This window comes from Cyrtonyx montezumae, unplaced genomic scaffold, assembly GCF_038088225.1.
Source record: "Cyrtonyx montezumae isolate F1298 unplaced genomic scaffold, pur_monq_1.0 scaffold_7, whole genome shotgun sequence".
Taxonomy (NCBI): Eukaryota; Metazoa; Chordata; class Aves; order Galliformes; family Odontophoridae; genus Cyrtonyx; species Cyrtonyx montezumae.
This window is the reverse complement of record NW_027072078.1, coordinates 25772845-25789703: the sequence shown is the minus strand read 5'-3', so window position 1 is coordinate 25789703 and position 16859 is coordinate 25772845. Positions and strand designations below refer to the sequence as shown.

The window sequence follows — 16859 nt, the reverse complement described above, 5'->3', positions numbered from 1 at the left end:
TTATCGTTCTCCTTGCTCTGTAATAGCTATCTAAGCTAAATTTAAATGATCTTAAACAAATTACCGTGTCTCTTTGTAGTTCCAGCAATTTCTAGCAGTAGCTCTATCTACCTCTGGCAAAATAGTTTGTGGCCTATGGTTGAAAGTGCTGCATTATTACGGTATTATTATGATATTAAAATTCAATGCAAAGATAAAGTGCCAATGCAGATAGGAAAACATGATCAGAATGTGTAGCAGGAGCATAGCAGGAGTGTCAAATATTGCACTCTGTGGCCTATAAAAAGAAAATAACTCTAACACCATAAAGGCAGCTATTAGTACTATTTTGGAAACTCTCAGTGGCTTTTCACTCATGTCTGTGCCCTTCTTCTGTGCTGTTTTCTCCCTTTAGACACTATGATGTTTTACAATCTGTTCTGAGTGCATGGTTGCTATTTCTCTGTGTCTCCCTCCGTTCCTGCCTCACTCAATATGTATACACAAATCCTGGGTTTATCTTGCACTAAGTCATGAGGTTGTTATCTCCCAAAATAGTGGCATAGGGACCTGAATATCAGGTAGTTTAGGGGTTGGGAACCAGAGTTCTTAATTCCCACCCTGGGTTCATTATTAAAGCGTTAAGGGACTGTGCTCATGTAAAGCCTCTGAGCTTCTGTTTTCTGAAGGATGAGACTAAAAGACATGAGACCCCCCAGAAGAAAGATGCCATATAAGCTGCACTTAGGTTGTATGACATTTTTTTTCCAAGTAAATGTGCTGTTACTATAGGTGAGGCATCAGAAGACAATGCAATAAGGATGTTTTACCAAAAAAAAAATGTGTAAAAATGAAGCAATTACCCTACAGAATAGTTTCTGTTACGGTGCTTTATGATGCGGTCTTTTTGTGCATAGTCTTCATTTAGCATCCACAGAGTGCAGCACATTCCAGCCTCTCTTGACACAAAGCTCTTGCTGTGGGGCCCAAACGTCCTGGGGTACAAGAAAATGCTAGCTAGTCTGAGCAGGGCAGATCTAGAAGGTGAGATTCTGGGACTCCCTGTCCACGGTGAGAGGAGTAATCGCGTCCATGTACCTCTTTCTCCTTGCTTTTCCATATCCTCCAGTAAAGGGCTCGTGGTCTTGCTGGACTCCTTGGTCTCAGTGCTCAGCAACCTGTGGAGGAGGGCATTACCAGCGCACACGGACTTGCACCAACCCAGCTCCATCTAGTGGAGAGGATATCTGCATCGGGCTGCACACTGAGGAGGCTCTCTGCAACACCCACCCGTGTGAAGGTAGCCACTTTGGGTCCCTGCTTCAGCTGATTAGGGTACTGATGGGAGCAAGGTGCATCTGCAGCAAGTTGTAAAAATAAGCCGGGGACACCATCAGTTAGTAGCTTCCCTGTTCATTCAGGAAATGTGTATTGAACTAGGGAAAAAAGCAGGCGTCCGAGCGTTCAAATCAAATGCTTCATCACCTTTCTTTTTACTGCTCACCAGACTGTGCTCTGGCATTCTGGCGCTGGCCAAGCAAAATCTTGTTAATGGATGATCAATTTAAAGTAATTGAAAAAGCAAGACTTTGGTTCTTGAATGTGGAGGCTTTCAAGACAAACAAAAGGAGTCATGAAGCATCAGTCTGTACAGCTGCTGAAGGGGAGATCCTTTTTCTTGCACAGACTGGCAGATGAATGTGTGCCACAGCTCAGAGGACAAAGTTCAAATCTGTGCTGACTTTGAACCACTTTTGTGTATTTCTGATCCAGTGCAGGCTGACTCCTTCTCTTAGCAATCTTAGTGAAACTTTTTAAGCACTGTAGTTTGTGCTGGCTGCTTGAGGTACCCTTGGGAGACAACCTCAAATTTGGAGGTCCTGTGCAACATTGTCCCATCCAACTGTTGTACATCTTTAACCACAGAGATGATATAGGAGTTTTAAAACCAATTCTGCACTGTGCAGTGCTCCACCAAGGGTTCATATACTCTATGTTAAGAAAATTACAATCTGACAAGTAGATTATGATGCTTGCACTGTTACTTGTATCACGATGATTGAACTCACTGGAGGCCCCCAGATTAGATGTGTGGGAGAGGCCTAGGTGAGGATCATGAACACCCTCCAGCATGGGAGAAGTTTGGTTTCCACAAGGGATCCTTTTCCTTCTTGGTAATGTTGTCTTTGTGTTTTCTTGATCTCGTATTTAAGGTGGCTGGTCAGAGTGGTCGGAGTGGAGCCTGTGTAATGAAGAGGGCATCCAGTATCGCAGCCGCTACTGCGAGGTACACAGTCCAGACTCTTCTCAGTGCATTGGAAACAGCACACAATACCAAGATTGCCTGTATAACGAAATTCCTGGTATGTACAATGCCATTGAAGAGGTAGAGGGTGGGCCAATGAAACTCATGACCAAGTGCCAAGCTAGGGAGGGGTATGGATGCTTCTTGTAAAGCAAGCAAGCTAACAAATTGTTAGCCTGTTGTTGAAGGCACAGGATAACTGCCATTCCTTTGCAGCAGCTCAGCTCTCTTTTAATACTGAATTACCTAGATCTGGAGTAACTAAGTATTGCTTCACCCAAATGGAACCTTTTAACCTTGCATAGTTCTTCTTAGGCTGGGTCATAAAAATGAGCTCTGCTCTCAACATGATTCAGGCAAAAGAAGATCCTTGAGTTCAGTTATGAAGCATGAAGAAGGGGCAAATGGAGACAACTATAGTGTGAAATGGGGAGAATAATCAAAGGTCTAACAACAGCATGGTTGATGGACAGATGGCAATCATTATTTTCCACTCTATTTTTTGTACAAATTGAATCTCTTGGGGAAGTATTTTATATGGGTCTAGCCTGAATAACATCTTCTAAATGTTTTTTTTTTTTTTTTCTGGACTATAATGACTGAGCTTAAAAATCTGAGATCTCCAGATGGTTGTAGTCTCTTTTTCCATGATTTTCTCAGCTGTCTTCCTTCCCCTAAATAGTGATCAGGTAACTGTACTGTAATTGCCAGGTCTTTGGAGAGGTTTTGTTGCATGTGGTTCACAGTCTGAGGTTTTCATTCAATTTGGAGAGACTCTCAGCTTGCTACAGAACACATGAGCAGCTTCTTGTGTCTGGATCACAGGGGGGTTTAATTACTTAAAGAAGTAAAGTGATGGCAAAATGACAACTTTCTCCAATCTTCTTCTCTTTGTTTAGTGATCCTGCCAGCATCCAGCATTGACGAGAGCACAAACTGCGGAGGTAGGATACCACTAACCATATATCTTATTTTTGTCTTAACCTGGCTTCTTTTCTCCCTGTGCAGTATCAAGCAAACCATTAATCTATACAGCTCACATCCCAATGATAGCCTTAATTCCACTGGAGTCTTGCTGTCTGAGTCAGACTGGAGGAATGTATCACACAGGCCACTTGTCAGTTCCAAGATTTTTGTTTATTTGGGGGTTTGGCTTGGCCACCAAGGGTCATTAATTACCAAGGAGCACATTGCTTGTCTGTCTCTACCCATGGGATAACGGGTTCAGGAGAAAGGAAGGTATAGTCCTCATTTCACCATTGTAAGCCTCCAGCTGTTTGGAGGCAGGTGTTTTAAAATAACCTGTAAGGGCTTCACTGAACAAAGTCTCTTAGTTCCTTTTCCGATGTAAGCCTAGATTTGAGTTCATAGTTGTCCTCCAAGCTCTTCTTTTCACTGATAGTCCTCACCTCAAAGAAGTCGTCTCCTTTCTATATGTAACTTGGAAAGATCCAGTCATTAGTGTCACTCTACCACTGCCCTATGAGCCATTGTGATAAAAAACCAGACTAAAGAAAATGGCAGGTGCTTTTGACATTTTTAAATGCTAGTTCCACACTAATGACCATGTCAATTCCTGCTAGCACCACACCCCTGCTTTCCTGAAATCCAGATGATCCACGGGCTGCCAAAATGTTTTCTCCCTGTGGAGACGATGGCCAAAAAAAAAAAATCCATGCCACCTGTGGAATGGAAATGCAGCCACTGTGGTTGTGACTGTTGGACAATCAATGGAAATGATTTTATTAATTTTCAAGCAATGAAAATAAGATTTCAGCACCTACAATGTAACATTTGGTTTTCTGCATCAGTCCTTCCCTTCCAGAGAGTGCAAGATATCTGCTTCAGTTCCAGGACTCCTTGCTATGGGTCGCATTCTGCCCTTATGCTCTCTATGCACATTTCCTTCATTTTCCAATAGCATTATTATTTGCTGCTGTGATCTACATTTTACCATAGCTAATATTATTTATTACTTAGCATTCTGCAGTATTTGGCAAGAAAGCCAATCAACAGAAAATGTGTTGATACATCTCAGAAAATCTGTATTTTCCAAGTGAGGAACCAGAAAGCTTTCCCACAGGGACTTGCTTACTGCAGACAAAACAATTTGTTTTGTCTCTCAGATACTGCTAAAACTCACCTGGTAAGTCAGATGGGTCTTTGAAAGGAGAGAGTGAAATGTAAGAGCGCTTTGTGGATATTCTATAATTCTGTGTTTTAGGAAGGATTATCTACTGAAGTGAATTGGGAAATGTAACAGTGAACTGAGACTTTCAGTGCAATATAAGCAAAACTGGATGAAGGAGAATGAAATGGTGCCATATAGCTTCACCAAACACAGTTGCATATTCTGTGTTTTAGCTCTCATGAGTGAGGTAAAGTAGGCAGAGATTTTTTAGAAAGGAAATGCCTTTTTGGAAATATCTTAACAACAGTTAGTAGGAAATTGCTGTCTTTCTGCCATTTTTTGGACCATCATGAAAGCACAATAGAAAGTGGTGATCTTGCAATAGAATTCTATAGTGTGGTTTGAAAAATAAATGTAGCTTGTCAGTGAAATAAATTCTGTATGTTCCTCACTGTAATTATGATTGAAGTGCTTTACTTTGCTGTAGGACTCCATTGGTTTGGTTCCTTTTAAACTCAGGAGGCTATTTTTTAACTAAAGATTAGAGGAGAGCAGCAGACTAATGGGCAGAATTCTGTATTTGAAAAGCGTATCAGTTAAAATGTAAGATGGCACCAAAAAATGCACACCATGATCAGATTAAGAATGAACCTCATTTAAAGCCTCTCTCAGAGTAGTCCCTTCCATTTCTCTGCACACAGTTGAGTCAACACAGCAGTCTGCCCAAACGAATTGGCTTTTTAAGTAGTATGAGGATTTTACCACTGCAATCCCCACTGAGTCAGCGTGGCCATCCCCTGGGACAGCTGTCCTGGGGGACAAGCAGTTGGGCATCCCTTCCAGGCATTGGGCCCCTGTCAACTCTAGTTGCCTCGTTAAGTTGGTGGCTGTAAAGGTCTCTCATGTTTGTTCTGGTGTTGGTGGAGACCTTTTGGCAATTCCTTTTACTGTAGGGTTTGATGTGCTCCAAAGGGAGGGCAGAGCAAAGAGTCTCTTTGACTTTCTTCTGCCATCAGCCAGAGCTGGAGGTCAGGTATTCCCAGTGCATGGGACACTGCTGGAAGCTGCAGCTCCTTCTTGTTCCTGGGGCTTGGAGGGTGCTGCTGTAATCCCATGTGGAATCTTCTATGGACCGTGAGCTTTTCTTCTTGAAATACTCACACTGTTGTTACCTCATTGACACCTGCCTGCCACTGCCTTCTTACCTTTGTGGAGAAAAGCCAGCAAAGCAGTCACCCCCTTTGCTTTTCCCTCTCTATTATTCTCCTTCCCTCAATGACTCCTGTTTCACCGTTAGCCGTACAAATACTCCTCAGAAGTAGCACAAAGGTGGCCAAGCAGCACTCCCCTGTGAATAAGCAGGAACACTGAGTGTGCTTGGATTACACCGGGGAGGACTGTGTGTCTCCTTCAACCCCCACATAATCCCACAGGCGTTTCGGGCAGCCGACAAGAAGGGCTTTCCCCTCCTTTCCTTCCCCTTCTCAGGAACACTGAGGATTTTTATCCCCTGATTTCCATGACACACACATGCTTTGGAATCCATTAATGTGCATTGTTTGTACGGCTCATTTCTTTAGCTGTCAGCTTAACATAATGTTTAGATTCAATATCAATAGAGGGGAGAGAGGAGAGACAGGGAGGGAGCTCTGAGAAATCAATGCATGAAACTGTTAAATTGCACAAGGCAGAGCTGCAGTGGGGAGACTGATTTTCGGGGAGATTATGTCAGTTTATGTTGGAACATAAGACTCGGGCTTCAACAGCTTATTAAAGTTGATCCCGAGATGTCATAGCTCTGATTTGCACCTGTGGTCTTGTCGGGAGAGGGAAAAAGGCTGTTCTTTAAAAATAACTTCTCCTGTCATTTCCCTTGCAGGTTTTAGTCTCATCCATCTGATTGCCACTGGGGTCTCCTGCTTCTTTGGCTCTAGCCTCTTAACATTTGTGATCTACGTGTACTGCCAGCGCTGTCAGAGGCAGTCCCAGGAGTCGACCGTTATCCACCCAACCACTCCCAACCATCTTCACTACAAGGGCAACACAACCCCCAAGAATGAGAAGTACACCCCCATGGAGTTCAAGGTAGGGTACTTGATGAGAAATACCACTAACAGCTTGATACTACTGCCTGAACAATTCTGTATTTATATCATGGTTTGAATGGGGTAGGTTTGTGTTGTCTGTGCCCAGCTGCTGGCATTATGTGTGGGGCTGAAGGGGCATTTAGCCATACTGTCACAAAGGGGTTAAGAAGTCCCATTGTTGCAATGGGATTTTGTTCTGTTTCACAGTTGTGCTGAATGCCAGTCTGGCAAGTACATACCAGCATACTCCAGGCCATTCTGACCATTGTATGTATACAAATTGTCCTCTAAGAAATCAGTGAGAGCTCAGTTCACTGCTTTGTTAGTGCGTGGTAAGAGGAAACGGAGGGGAGGAAGAATAAAAACGGAAATTTCATTGACAAATAGCTGGGAAAATGCTTATTGGTAGGATGAGATTCTGGAAATGCTTTGGGAACTGCAAAAGTGGAGAAAAATGAGAAACCATAGAGAGTTCTGCCCCCTCTATCAGGGCTGGACAGGATTTATCCCCAGGCAGCCATGCAGAAATTTAATGATGGCTGTAGACTTGGGAGCTGAAGCCTTGGGAGAATATTGAAGAGATGTGTTCTGCTGGCACATCTGCTCGCTGAAGTGAACATCACCTGTTACCTGAGAAGACAGGACTAGGGGTACACGAGACAAGATACTGAAACAGCAGCACACTGCTCTGTCTGAGCATCAGTCTCCAGGTGCAGTGTGAGATCAGAGAGTTGAGCAGTGGGGTGGGTGCAAGGTTTTTTGTGTCACCGTGCCTGAGCAGCCTGCCTAAGGTGAATTGAACAGCACGGAGCATTGTTTGGGGTGTGAATACAAAGCAGAAATAAATCCTGCAGCTGCTTATTCCTTCATAAAGCTATGTGCTGTTGATATTATGATTGTCTCTTCCTGCTGATCTGGCCTGGCTTCTCACTGAGACACAACACTGTGATCAGCTGTGGGACCGTTGCCACAGACTGAGCTCTCCAGGTGCTGGGGACTGTTTCTACATGGGGACTTCATAATGCTGGGCACAAGAGAGCTCCCGATATATGCCAATGACTTGCAATGTGAATACGTGAATATGCATCAGAATTAAGGGCTTGTATCAAGTCATTTGAAAAGAATCAATGTTGCTTTGGTGTTTTAAGGGAAAACAGTTGGAGCTGGAAAATAACAGACCAGGTGGGCAATAAGGATGCAATGAATTCCTTGTGTTGGGCATTGGGTCCCCTCAGAGGATCCCACTGTCTATAAATGCAGTCTTGAAAATACATTTCCTAGTAGTGTAAGGCTACAGTTGCACACAGTTTAATAAGGATGCAGCATCGTAACGCGGGTCAGCATAGATTTGTGGAAAGTAAATCATGTCAGGCAAATTGGATTCCTTTTTTAAATTAAATAAATATTGATCTAGATGGGAGAGAAGCAGCATACATATTGAGATTTGCAGAGGCTTTTAACAAAGTTTCACGGGATGTATTATTCTACACGCTCTGTATACAAGGGTTAGGTAATAAATTATTAAGACAGGTAAGGAACTGGGACCTGATCCTAGAAGCTTCAAACTATGACAGGAAAACATTCAGTTATGTGAGGAGTTGTGGCAAAGTCAGTAGGAAGATGCAAGTGAGAAAGGCTTCCAGGAATGAAGGTGAGCAAGAGTATCACCTTATTTCTTACATAGCAAACAACGAAGGTAAAAGACAGGGTCTTTTTGTGAGAAAAGTATGTCACTGCAGGATTGGCTTTATATTAACATTTTCTTCATAATTTATTCTACCTCATTCTATCAGATTATGCTGAAGTAGAAATAATAGTTGAAATTTAGAAGAATGAGGTTGTTCCCAGAATGATCTTGATTGATTGGGTAAATGGATTTTGAAGCGCAGTGTGTCTATGCAAAGTGGTGCAGTGGAGTGGAAGTAATAACAAAGCCGAGCAAAGTTTAAAATAGCAGCAGATTAGTTAATGTAGTATCAGGAGGGAGCTGACCTCCTTGATAGATCCATCTCTGAATACCTGATCTGGTGTGTAGCAACACTGAGCAGCTGCTAGAGACTTCTTTTGATGAATACACACAGTGCAGGGGCACTAGATCAAGTTTTGAAAATGTAGTTTGTTTAAAGGAAGGCATTAGATAGCTGGGACTGTATGAGTTAGGCTTGGGGAGAAAAGACTTGGGCATGATGAAAGGTAGACCAGATGAGGCTTATTTACAGAACATTAGTAAGCAAAACAGTTCAAGTGTATGGATCTGCAATCATTTTGCAGACAAAAACTAAACAATTAGGATCAAAGGACTACTTGCTAAGTCATATCCAGAATGGTGAACAAAGCACATAGATTTTTGGAAGGGGTAAATTTTGTTTATCAAGTGGAGCCCCCTTTTCTCTGTTTGTGTAAAGTATTTCCTTGTGTTTATCTTCCCTATTGGCCCTCGTTTAAGCCTTGCCTGAAAATTTCTTATTTAATAATACAAATTCACCACTCCTCCAGAGTTGCTTAGAAGAACAGAGTGTTAGTGTAGTAAGAGGAAGGCTGTGTGTGTTCTGTGCTGTGTAATTACAGAACATATTATTAGCCAGCTTTCTATTTAGGAATAACTGGCAGAGTTTTCTTAGGGTCAGGAGAGAATTTTTCATGCCTTCAAGAAGCGTGCTGTTTCATTGTGATGCTTCACAGTTAACACTCAAGTGATGAAGGAGCTAAAATTTACCTCCTGGAAAATGAGAGTTGGACAGAGCTTGCGCATGGGCCCATCTGAATTTTAAGTGTGTATATATGAAAGGAAGTGAAAACACCTGAAATTCCAGATTCTAAACCCAAATAAGTTTATATACAGCAGATGCCAAAAAATAAAGCCCCCCCAGACATTTTTTAGTTGATGAAAACAAAAGAATTGTAGGCTTCTGCATGTGCATGAAGTTAATATACCCGTGATTAAGGAAAAACATTGCATGCAGAGTATTATTCAGTAACAAAAAATGATAATACACTGTGATATGATGGTAGCAGAAGGCTGAGCATATGCAAAAGCCTATTATTCCCATTCTTTGATAATACTAAGCCTTCTGCAGCCATCTTTAGTTTATTTTCATCTTGAAAAATCTCCGCTCTCCAACCAGCAGGTGAACACAGCAGAAGGTTTGGCAATGTTGCATTCATATGTACAGCTCTGAAGGCAGACTCATAAATCAAGGTGAATTTTATATGAAGGCAGGTTTTAATGAAGAAAGTGCTAGCTGATCTGAGCCTTCTTGGGCATTTCAGCCTAGCAATGCAGTAATGCAGATCAGATGTAAATATCATACATAACGGTGACCTATTGATCATTTCGCTGACGCTAACTTGCCTAGGCAGTGTTTTGCAGAAGAATGTGTTATTTTTGCTGGCTGCTTTTCCCTTCCTGTTTTACTTTCTCAGGAATGCTGTGAGGTTTATTATTAGCTATTTTAGCCCTGATGTCTTAAAAGATTTCATGCATATGCATTTACCAGCAGCACGTTGATTTTCATTTGTTATTCACAGATCGTTGGGGAGAGAACTTTTGGGTCACCTAATAAGCAGTTCATGTTTCATTAATCGGTTAAAGTTCATACAGCACTCTGACAATATTGAAGTTGGTGCAGAACAAGAGCATAATGAAATAAAAATTATCTGCTCTTCGCTTTCTGGTATGATGGGCTACAGAACCATCTACGACCTTCCCAGTACTGCCACAATGATTATTTAAAATATGGCTATCAAAGCAAAGCAAAGATCCTCTCTTTTGATGTCTTGCTCCAGCTAGTCAGTCTTACTCATGCGAGTTGCTTATTTAGCATCATGCCGATGGAAAGCCAGATGATCTTGCAGTGAAAGCAGGAGGATGTAGGGTCAACGTTGAGCCCTTGAGTATTAGGAACTGTGAGCAGCCACACATGGAGAAAAGGTTTGGACTGAGCTTCTTCCTATTGCTAAATCCTCTGCCAATAAAGAGAGCCAACTTTTTACTCTACATGGGATATGGACTGGCAAAAGCATCTGCGCATTGGTCCAAATCCAAAATGCAATGGCCTTTGGATCAAGCCAGATGTGATTAGTGAGAAATATAAGTTTGCAGGATGGTTGTGATGATGATTCTGCAGATTTTCTTCATGATTGTGCTGGACATACTTCCCTTTGTCCTTCCTTCCTTAGGCATAGCTTTAGTCATTAGTCATGCCGTCAAACTTTCTGTACTGTTGCCTGAGCTAAGCTAGGGAATCACTTGAACACTGCATCTGTTCTAGGCATCACTGCTGCTCTCGCAGATGCTAAGGGTCAGACTGTGCTCAAGCGAAATAATGGTTTATGTTGGAGAGCAAATATATATGGGGGAGGGTAAAGAGAAAAATGAGTGAGATTGCAGGAAATAGCAATGAAAAATTGAAACAAAATATTTTATGTTTCACCTTGTGCCTCAAAGTTTCTGGGAGGACACCAGAAAAATGCACGTTAAATTGGGTAGGACTGCGAGACCTGTAGTTGGCCCAAATTAAATAGCAAATATCAATTCTGCTACCAGGAAATGTCAGAATACTGACTTGATTTCCTGAAACTCCAAATAAAATAGAAAATAGAATGAATATTTTTTAATAAGTTGAGAACAATGCCATTGAGAATCAAATGAGAATGCAGATCAGATATCAAAAGACTCCAGACACTGTGATCCACACTTTACTAATCACAAATAATTCATGGCAATAAAATATCAGTGAGGATGGTTACAAAACAGAAACCAATTCTGTCTTTGGAAGAAGAATCCTTCTGAATAAAACAACAGACTGAGTGTTTGACCTGGCTTCCAGCACTGCAATACAAAGTAAAGCTCAGGATATAGGAAAGTGGACCCCCGTATGGACTTTAAATGTCTCTCTTGGCAATGGTCATCTTCACTGCCACTGAATTTATTTTCACACTTATTTTATAGCAGGGAGACATTCAATGGTTCATGTTTAATTGAGCTTTAGCTGCCGTCAGTGCCATAGAGGAATGTTTGTCCAAGTCAGCCTTGGTCTCTGAGGGTTTCTTTCTTTCTGCCGTGGAAAATGTAGGGCTTCCATGTCCTGTTGCTTCATGTGATGCGTTACTGCTTCAGCCGAAATTGGCCAACCCATTTATTTGTAGTGATCATAGCACACAGACTGATAGCACTGTGATAAAAGATTTCTGTCTTTTCCCAGTGACCCTTTCACTGCACATCATTCAGGTCCCAGGAAGTGACTGCAAAGTTCAGACATAAGCCAGCAGTTATGAATCTCAACATAGCCAATAAATTATCAACAACCTCCCTTAAGAATTTACTTGAGCTACACGGGGTTTTAGAGAGAGATTTAGCTGATGTAATCAGCTGGAATAAAATAAATACACATATATATACAAATACAGTAAATCAAATTGAAACATAAATTTTGTTCCCAGTAAATTTCATGTCTTACAAAGACTATTTCCCCTGAACAAAGTGGCATTTAAGAACATTAAGTGCTTGAATGGTAGAGTACACATTTTTAGTACTTACCATGAGTATGGTATTATTTGAAATAGAATAGCAGGGGCAGGGGGTTGCGTTGGCAAAGGAGCATTGTGTCCTTTCTTGTATGATCCTGCAGTTGCAAATATCACTTCAGGGGACTCTCAATTTGCATAATGCATGCTAGGAAGAGAAAGCAGGAGAGCTTACTGATGGGGAAAAAAGGATTAAGTGGTGCATCTCAGTCAAACTCTATTAGTGTCTTTTCTCCCCTTTACATCACTGGGTTGAGTCAAATCGAGCAGTCAAGCGTGCCTGGAGGTGTGGGTGTCCAGGGACAGCTGTGCCTTTGGAGCACTGTGCATCTCTTGGAGGTGTCCTCACTCCAGGGCAGGACCAGCTAAGCAAGCTGCTGTGTGCATGTCACAGATATCATCCTTGTGTAGATGTATTATTTGAGAACAGGGGAACTGCCAATTTGAGCCTCAATGTTTCCTCGCTCCTGCGCCCTCGAGGATGTAAAGCAGCTATTGCCAGTGTCCCCCAAAGGAAATTAGTTCCCCCTCTATCCGTTCTCCATGAAAATTCCTTTTTAATTCACAGGGCTGCTGTTGTTTTCTGGGAAGTGAGAATCCACCCTGCTCCTCTTTGCCTACCGTTTTGTGAGAGTTCGGCTCTGTGGGTGACGTTTTGTTTCCCTCTTTCAGCAATATTGAGGTTTAAGTCATGCTGGGGATAGATGCTTCATGTTCATCCCGTTAGGTTTTCTGGTGTCGGCTTAGCCTTCTGTCCACCTCCTTGTATGACCAGGTGTGACTGCTGCACGCCCAGGTCAGGGGCATGGTCTGCACTCTGCCTTCTCATGGTCTATGCCAGTTGTCATGGATGCTTGACACTTGACTTCCTTCAGGGCTGTGTTACAGTAGTTGTGATGATGTGTGGACACAAACAAAACAGGTTTGTAAGTAGACAAATTTTGGTTGATTTTGATATATATATTTTTTAATCAGATCAAGGAATATTGCTGTAAAGAAAACCTGTCAGCCTTTTGTGCAAATGACCTGCTATTTCAGACCTGGAGAGGTGTGTTCAAAAGTTCATCCAATTTTTCCAGCCAAACTAGGCGATCTAATAATCGTTATCACTTTTCTCTTGCAATTTTACCTTCCCTAATTTCTCAGGGTTTAAAATGTATCTCCCCTACCCACCCACCTTTGCTGGAAGGAGAATTAAATGAAGAACTCCAGGAATGGAAATAACAAAACCACACTGCGCTGAAAGCTGTGTACTTTCGTGACTTCCCTCTACTGGTCAGAACAGGAATATTTCAAATGTACCCTAGTCCCATTTGCTAAAAATTAATGGTTCTCCCTTGGTTCAGGTGCTTGAAGTGTTTCTTCCCTCCTTGTCTCCACAAAGCTCTGGCTGGCACTGGTATGCACAACAGTTACACTGGGAAATCCCCAATGCCTCTAACGTATGGAGAAAGAAATAATTATATGTTTGCATGAGATTAAAGGGAGCCGTGAAGGCAGGGAGCTGAAGGAAGAAGAAAAAGAAAACTGGACAAACAGTAAATACCAGAAAACATAAGCTTTGTGATACACTTGGAGAAGAGCTGCCTCACTATTCATCTGGCATATTTCCACCAGCAAATAATATATTTCTAGGTAGAACTGTAGAGAAATTGAGCTGCATACATACAAAATAGATAGCTGTGGCAGTGTTTGGAACTGGAGCTTGCAGCAGCAGTACAGCCATTGCCACCTTTCCCCATTTGTACATGCACAACAGGTTTGGCACAGGGAAAGCAGGCACAGCTCTGCCTGCACTCTCCTGTAGGCAGGGGGATTCCTCATTAAGGCTGCTCTAACACTGTCCTGAGATTTGGCACTAAGCATGTGAGTAAAGGAAAAAAAAACCTGAAAATCTATGGAGGAATGAATCTAGATGGACTGTATCCCAGAGCCTGTGAGAACCAGCTAATGAACAACTCCAATTACCTTTATAAATATCACAGACCTTGGGCAAACTCCCAGTACCATGAAATGCAAAGGTAACACAAAAGCGTTTGTACGAGTGCAGGCCAATTTCCTCCCAGCTAATTGAGTCATTTTTAAGCTCCCCAAGTGCAATGCACTGAAGTCACACAAGTAGCTTCAGTAACTCTTGTGTGTGAAATACCATTTGGATTTGGGGGTGAAACAAAATATCTTTAAGCATAAGCTCACCGTCAGTAACATATTCCTCAGCATTCCCCATTCAGCAAAGCGTATCAAGGGAGTGTTAAACCCCAGTTGGTCTCTAAAATTTGGCAGAGTCGAGGCCATAGCAGAGAGTAAAAGCAGGAGAAACAAATGGGATTGACTCGTCTGTGCTTTTAGTTACAGTGATGGAAACTCATTGAAACAAATCTGTGTCAGTGTTAATATCTGAAACCTGCACTAATGTTGGAAAGGCAACGCATCACATGCTCTGATGAAATGAAAGGTGCTTAGGTGGAACTGACAGCTGAGTGGGGACCATAATGCTGAGAAGGTAGAAATCAAACACGATCACTTTTTGCACGGAGTTTCAGCATTAGCAGATGAAAGAAAAGCACCAGACTGAGCTGCACAAGGGCAGATTCTCGGTTGGTTAAAAACTGTAGCTTCACTGGTCCATACACTTGAAGAAAAGAGTGTGCTATAGGTGTCTGGAATAATCTTGTGACATGTAAGTACAAATTGGTTTGGACAGGAGTGCTGCTGCAGAGATTGAGGCTTGGCTAATGGGCTGTAAACATCAGGCAATTGTTAATGGGAACATACGGGGCTATGGGGAGGAGTTGTTCAGGGCACTGCAAGCAGAAATACAAGGTTTGGATTTATTTAATATCTTCATTAATGAGCTCGGAGAGGGTGCAATCAGTGTGTTAATTAAACTAGTAGAAGAGACGAAACTGGGAGGTGTGTCAAAGAAACAGCCATTGGCATAGAAATAATGGAAAATGACCTGGAGAGGGATAAGTGTAGAGAGGAAATAACAAGGTAAGGTGCAGTGTGGGGAGAAAACAAAGCAATCTTGAGGAAAATAATCAAAAAGCAGCAGTTTAAAGGCTGGGAGATACTTGGAAAGCAGCACGACTATGAGAGACTGAGCAGAGCTAGCAGATGGCAAATTAGGCTCAGTTTTAACTTTTATTTCTATTTTTACTACATCTTTTTTTTTTCCTTTCCTTTTCTTTGCACCACTGCAGTTACACCTTTGCAATCCTCGGCTCCCTGTAGTGCTGGGGGCTGGAGCTGCTCTGCATGACTTATGTTTGTAATTCACCACCATGAGCTGTTCTGAGACCATCCGAAAGCTCAGGGCTGTGACTGCAGCGACGCAGTTAGTGACACTGAAGCCCAGTGCTGGCCAAGCTCCTAGAGGTGATTGTCTGCGCCCAGTGTGTGCTATTTAACTTACTCATTGCTTAAGAAAGCAGTGATTGTCCCTCTGGTGAGTTGATAGCAGTCGCTGATAAACCTCTGTGGTGATGCTGTTGTGTATTGTGAGGGACCCAGGAAGCGGAGAGGCACATGGGATGACACGTAACAGGGCAGCAAGGAGACAGATTGCACAGTCCCACACAGCTGAGGTCATGTCTGCTGTACCTTGTGTACCAGCTATATTGGGAAGCAGTGCAGGGCAGCCCTGAATTTCCCTTTTGTATCTGGGCACTGCGTCACGGGTGTTGCCACCACCAAACTGCTGTCAAGCCAGAGGTAAATAACGTGCTCAGTGCTAGATACCTGCACTTGCCAATGGGAAGACTTCTACTGACTCCTCAGACTTCAGTTCCCTCATTAAGAAAAAAACAGATCTCATTCTAAGCAGGGACACAATTTTGCCTTATTATTACAACACACAGTTCATTTTGTCATCGTACCCGTGCTGAAAGTCAGAGATGTGCCAAAGTATCTTTCTGACAATGGTCCTTTATGTTGACAACTCTGAGGGTTTGTATAAGCTTTAGAAGGCAGTGATAAAGCCTCACTCCCTCCCAAGTATGAGGATAAAACAGCTATTTTCAAACAGCTATAGAGAACTGTAGCTATTCATTTTCTTATAATTGAACGTTAGTTCTATTGTTAATCTGAGCACATCTACAGATGCTGCCGTCATTTGGGGGCTGCTTAATTTATTTACCAATAACAGTGAACAAAGAATTTCCAGTCTAAAAATATGCTAAGCTTCCATCCCAAACGAACGTGCAACCATAAGTTCAGTGTCACAGTGGGATTCCTTTATATCTCTTTTTGAAAGGAATGACCTTCTTACAGGGAAAATAGATTCTTCATCTGTACATCTGCATTCCCCTTTTAATCCCCTTGTTGAACTGGTTGGAAAAACTCAGTACGTAAACCCTGGCCAGTGCTACCTTTGACTTGAGCACAGAGATTCTGTAAAAGCACCAGGCAGGATGGTTTGTTTCATGTATTGCACTAAACAAATCTTTAAGAAAGATCGGACGGAGGGACCCGAGCAGTCTGATGAGTCGCTCAGAGCCTGCAGTAAGTACATGGGTCTCGTAAGGTCCTTCTGGCAGCTTTCCATCTTTGCAGTGCTGTTTGTAATGCATAGCTTGAGAGACACAGCAGTGTTGTGGCATCGGGTTGATCAGAAGAGAGGGAGCACACGGGTGGGCCCGCCGTCATTTGTTTTCCCAGAGTCGAATTTTGCCAAAAGAGATTACTTCAGTGATATGGCTTATTCTGTTGGAACGCGATTGTTATGCTAATTACTTCCAAATTTACCAGTTAATTATAATTCTGAGGTCTCTACCTTGGTTCTTCCAGAGATGTAAAAGCAGTGCGAAATGTTTCTTGATATATTTCTGCA

At 42.3% G+C, this 16859-nt stretch overlaps 1 protein-coding gene across 1 annotated transcript in view; it reads left to right on the top strand.

Annotated features, from left to right (window-relative positions):
• Positions 1–16859, top strand: part of SEMA5B (semaphorin 5B) — a 249948-nt gene that overhangs the window by 225179 nt on the left and 7910 nt on the right. Inside the window, exons 20-23 of the mRNA XM_065751192.1 lie at positions 1109–1279; positions 2193–2342; positions 3184–3228; positions 6295–6500. Of these exons, the coding sequence (XP_065607264.1) occupies positions 1109–1279; positions 2193–2342; positions 3184–3228; positions 6295–6500 (572 nt within the window). The remainder of the gene's footprint in view (positions 1–1108; positions 1280–2192; positions 2343–3183; positions 3229–6294; positions 6501–16859) is intronic.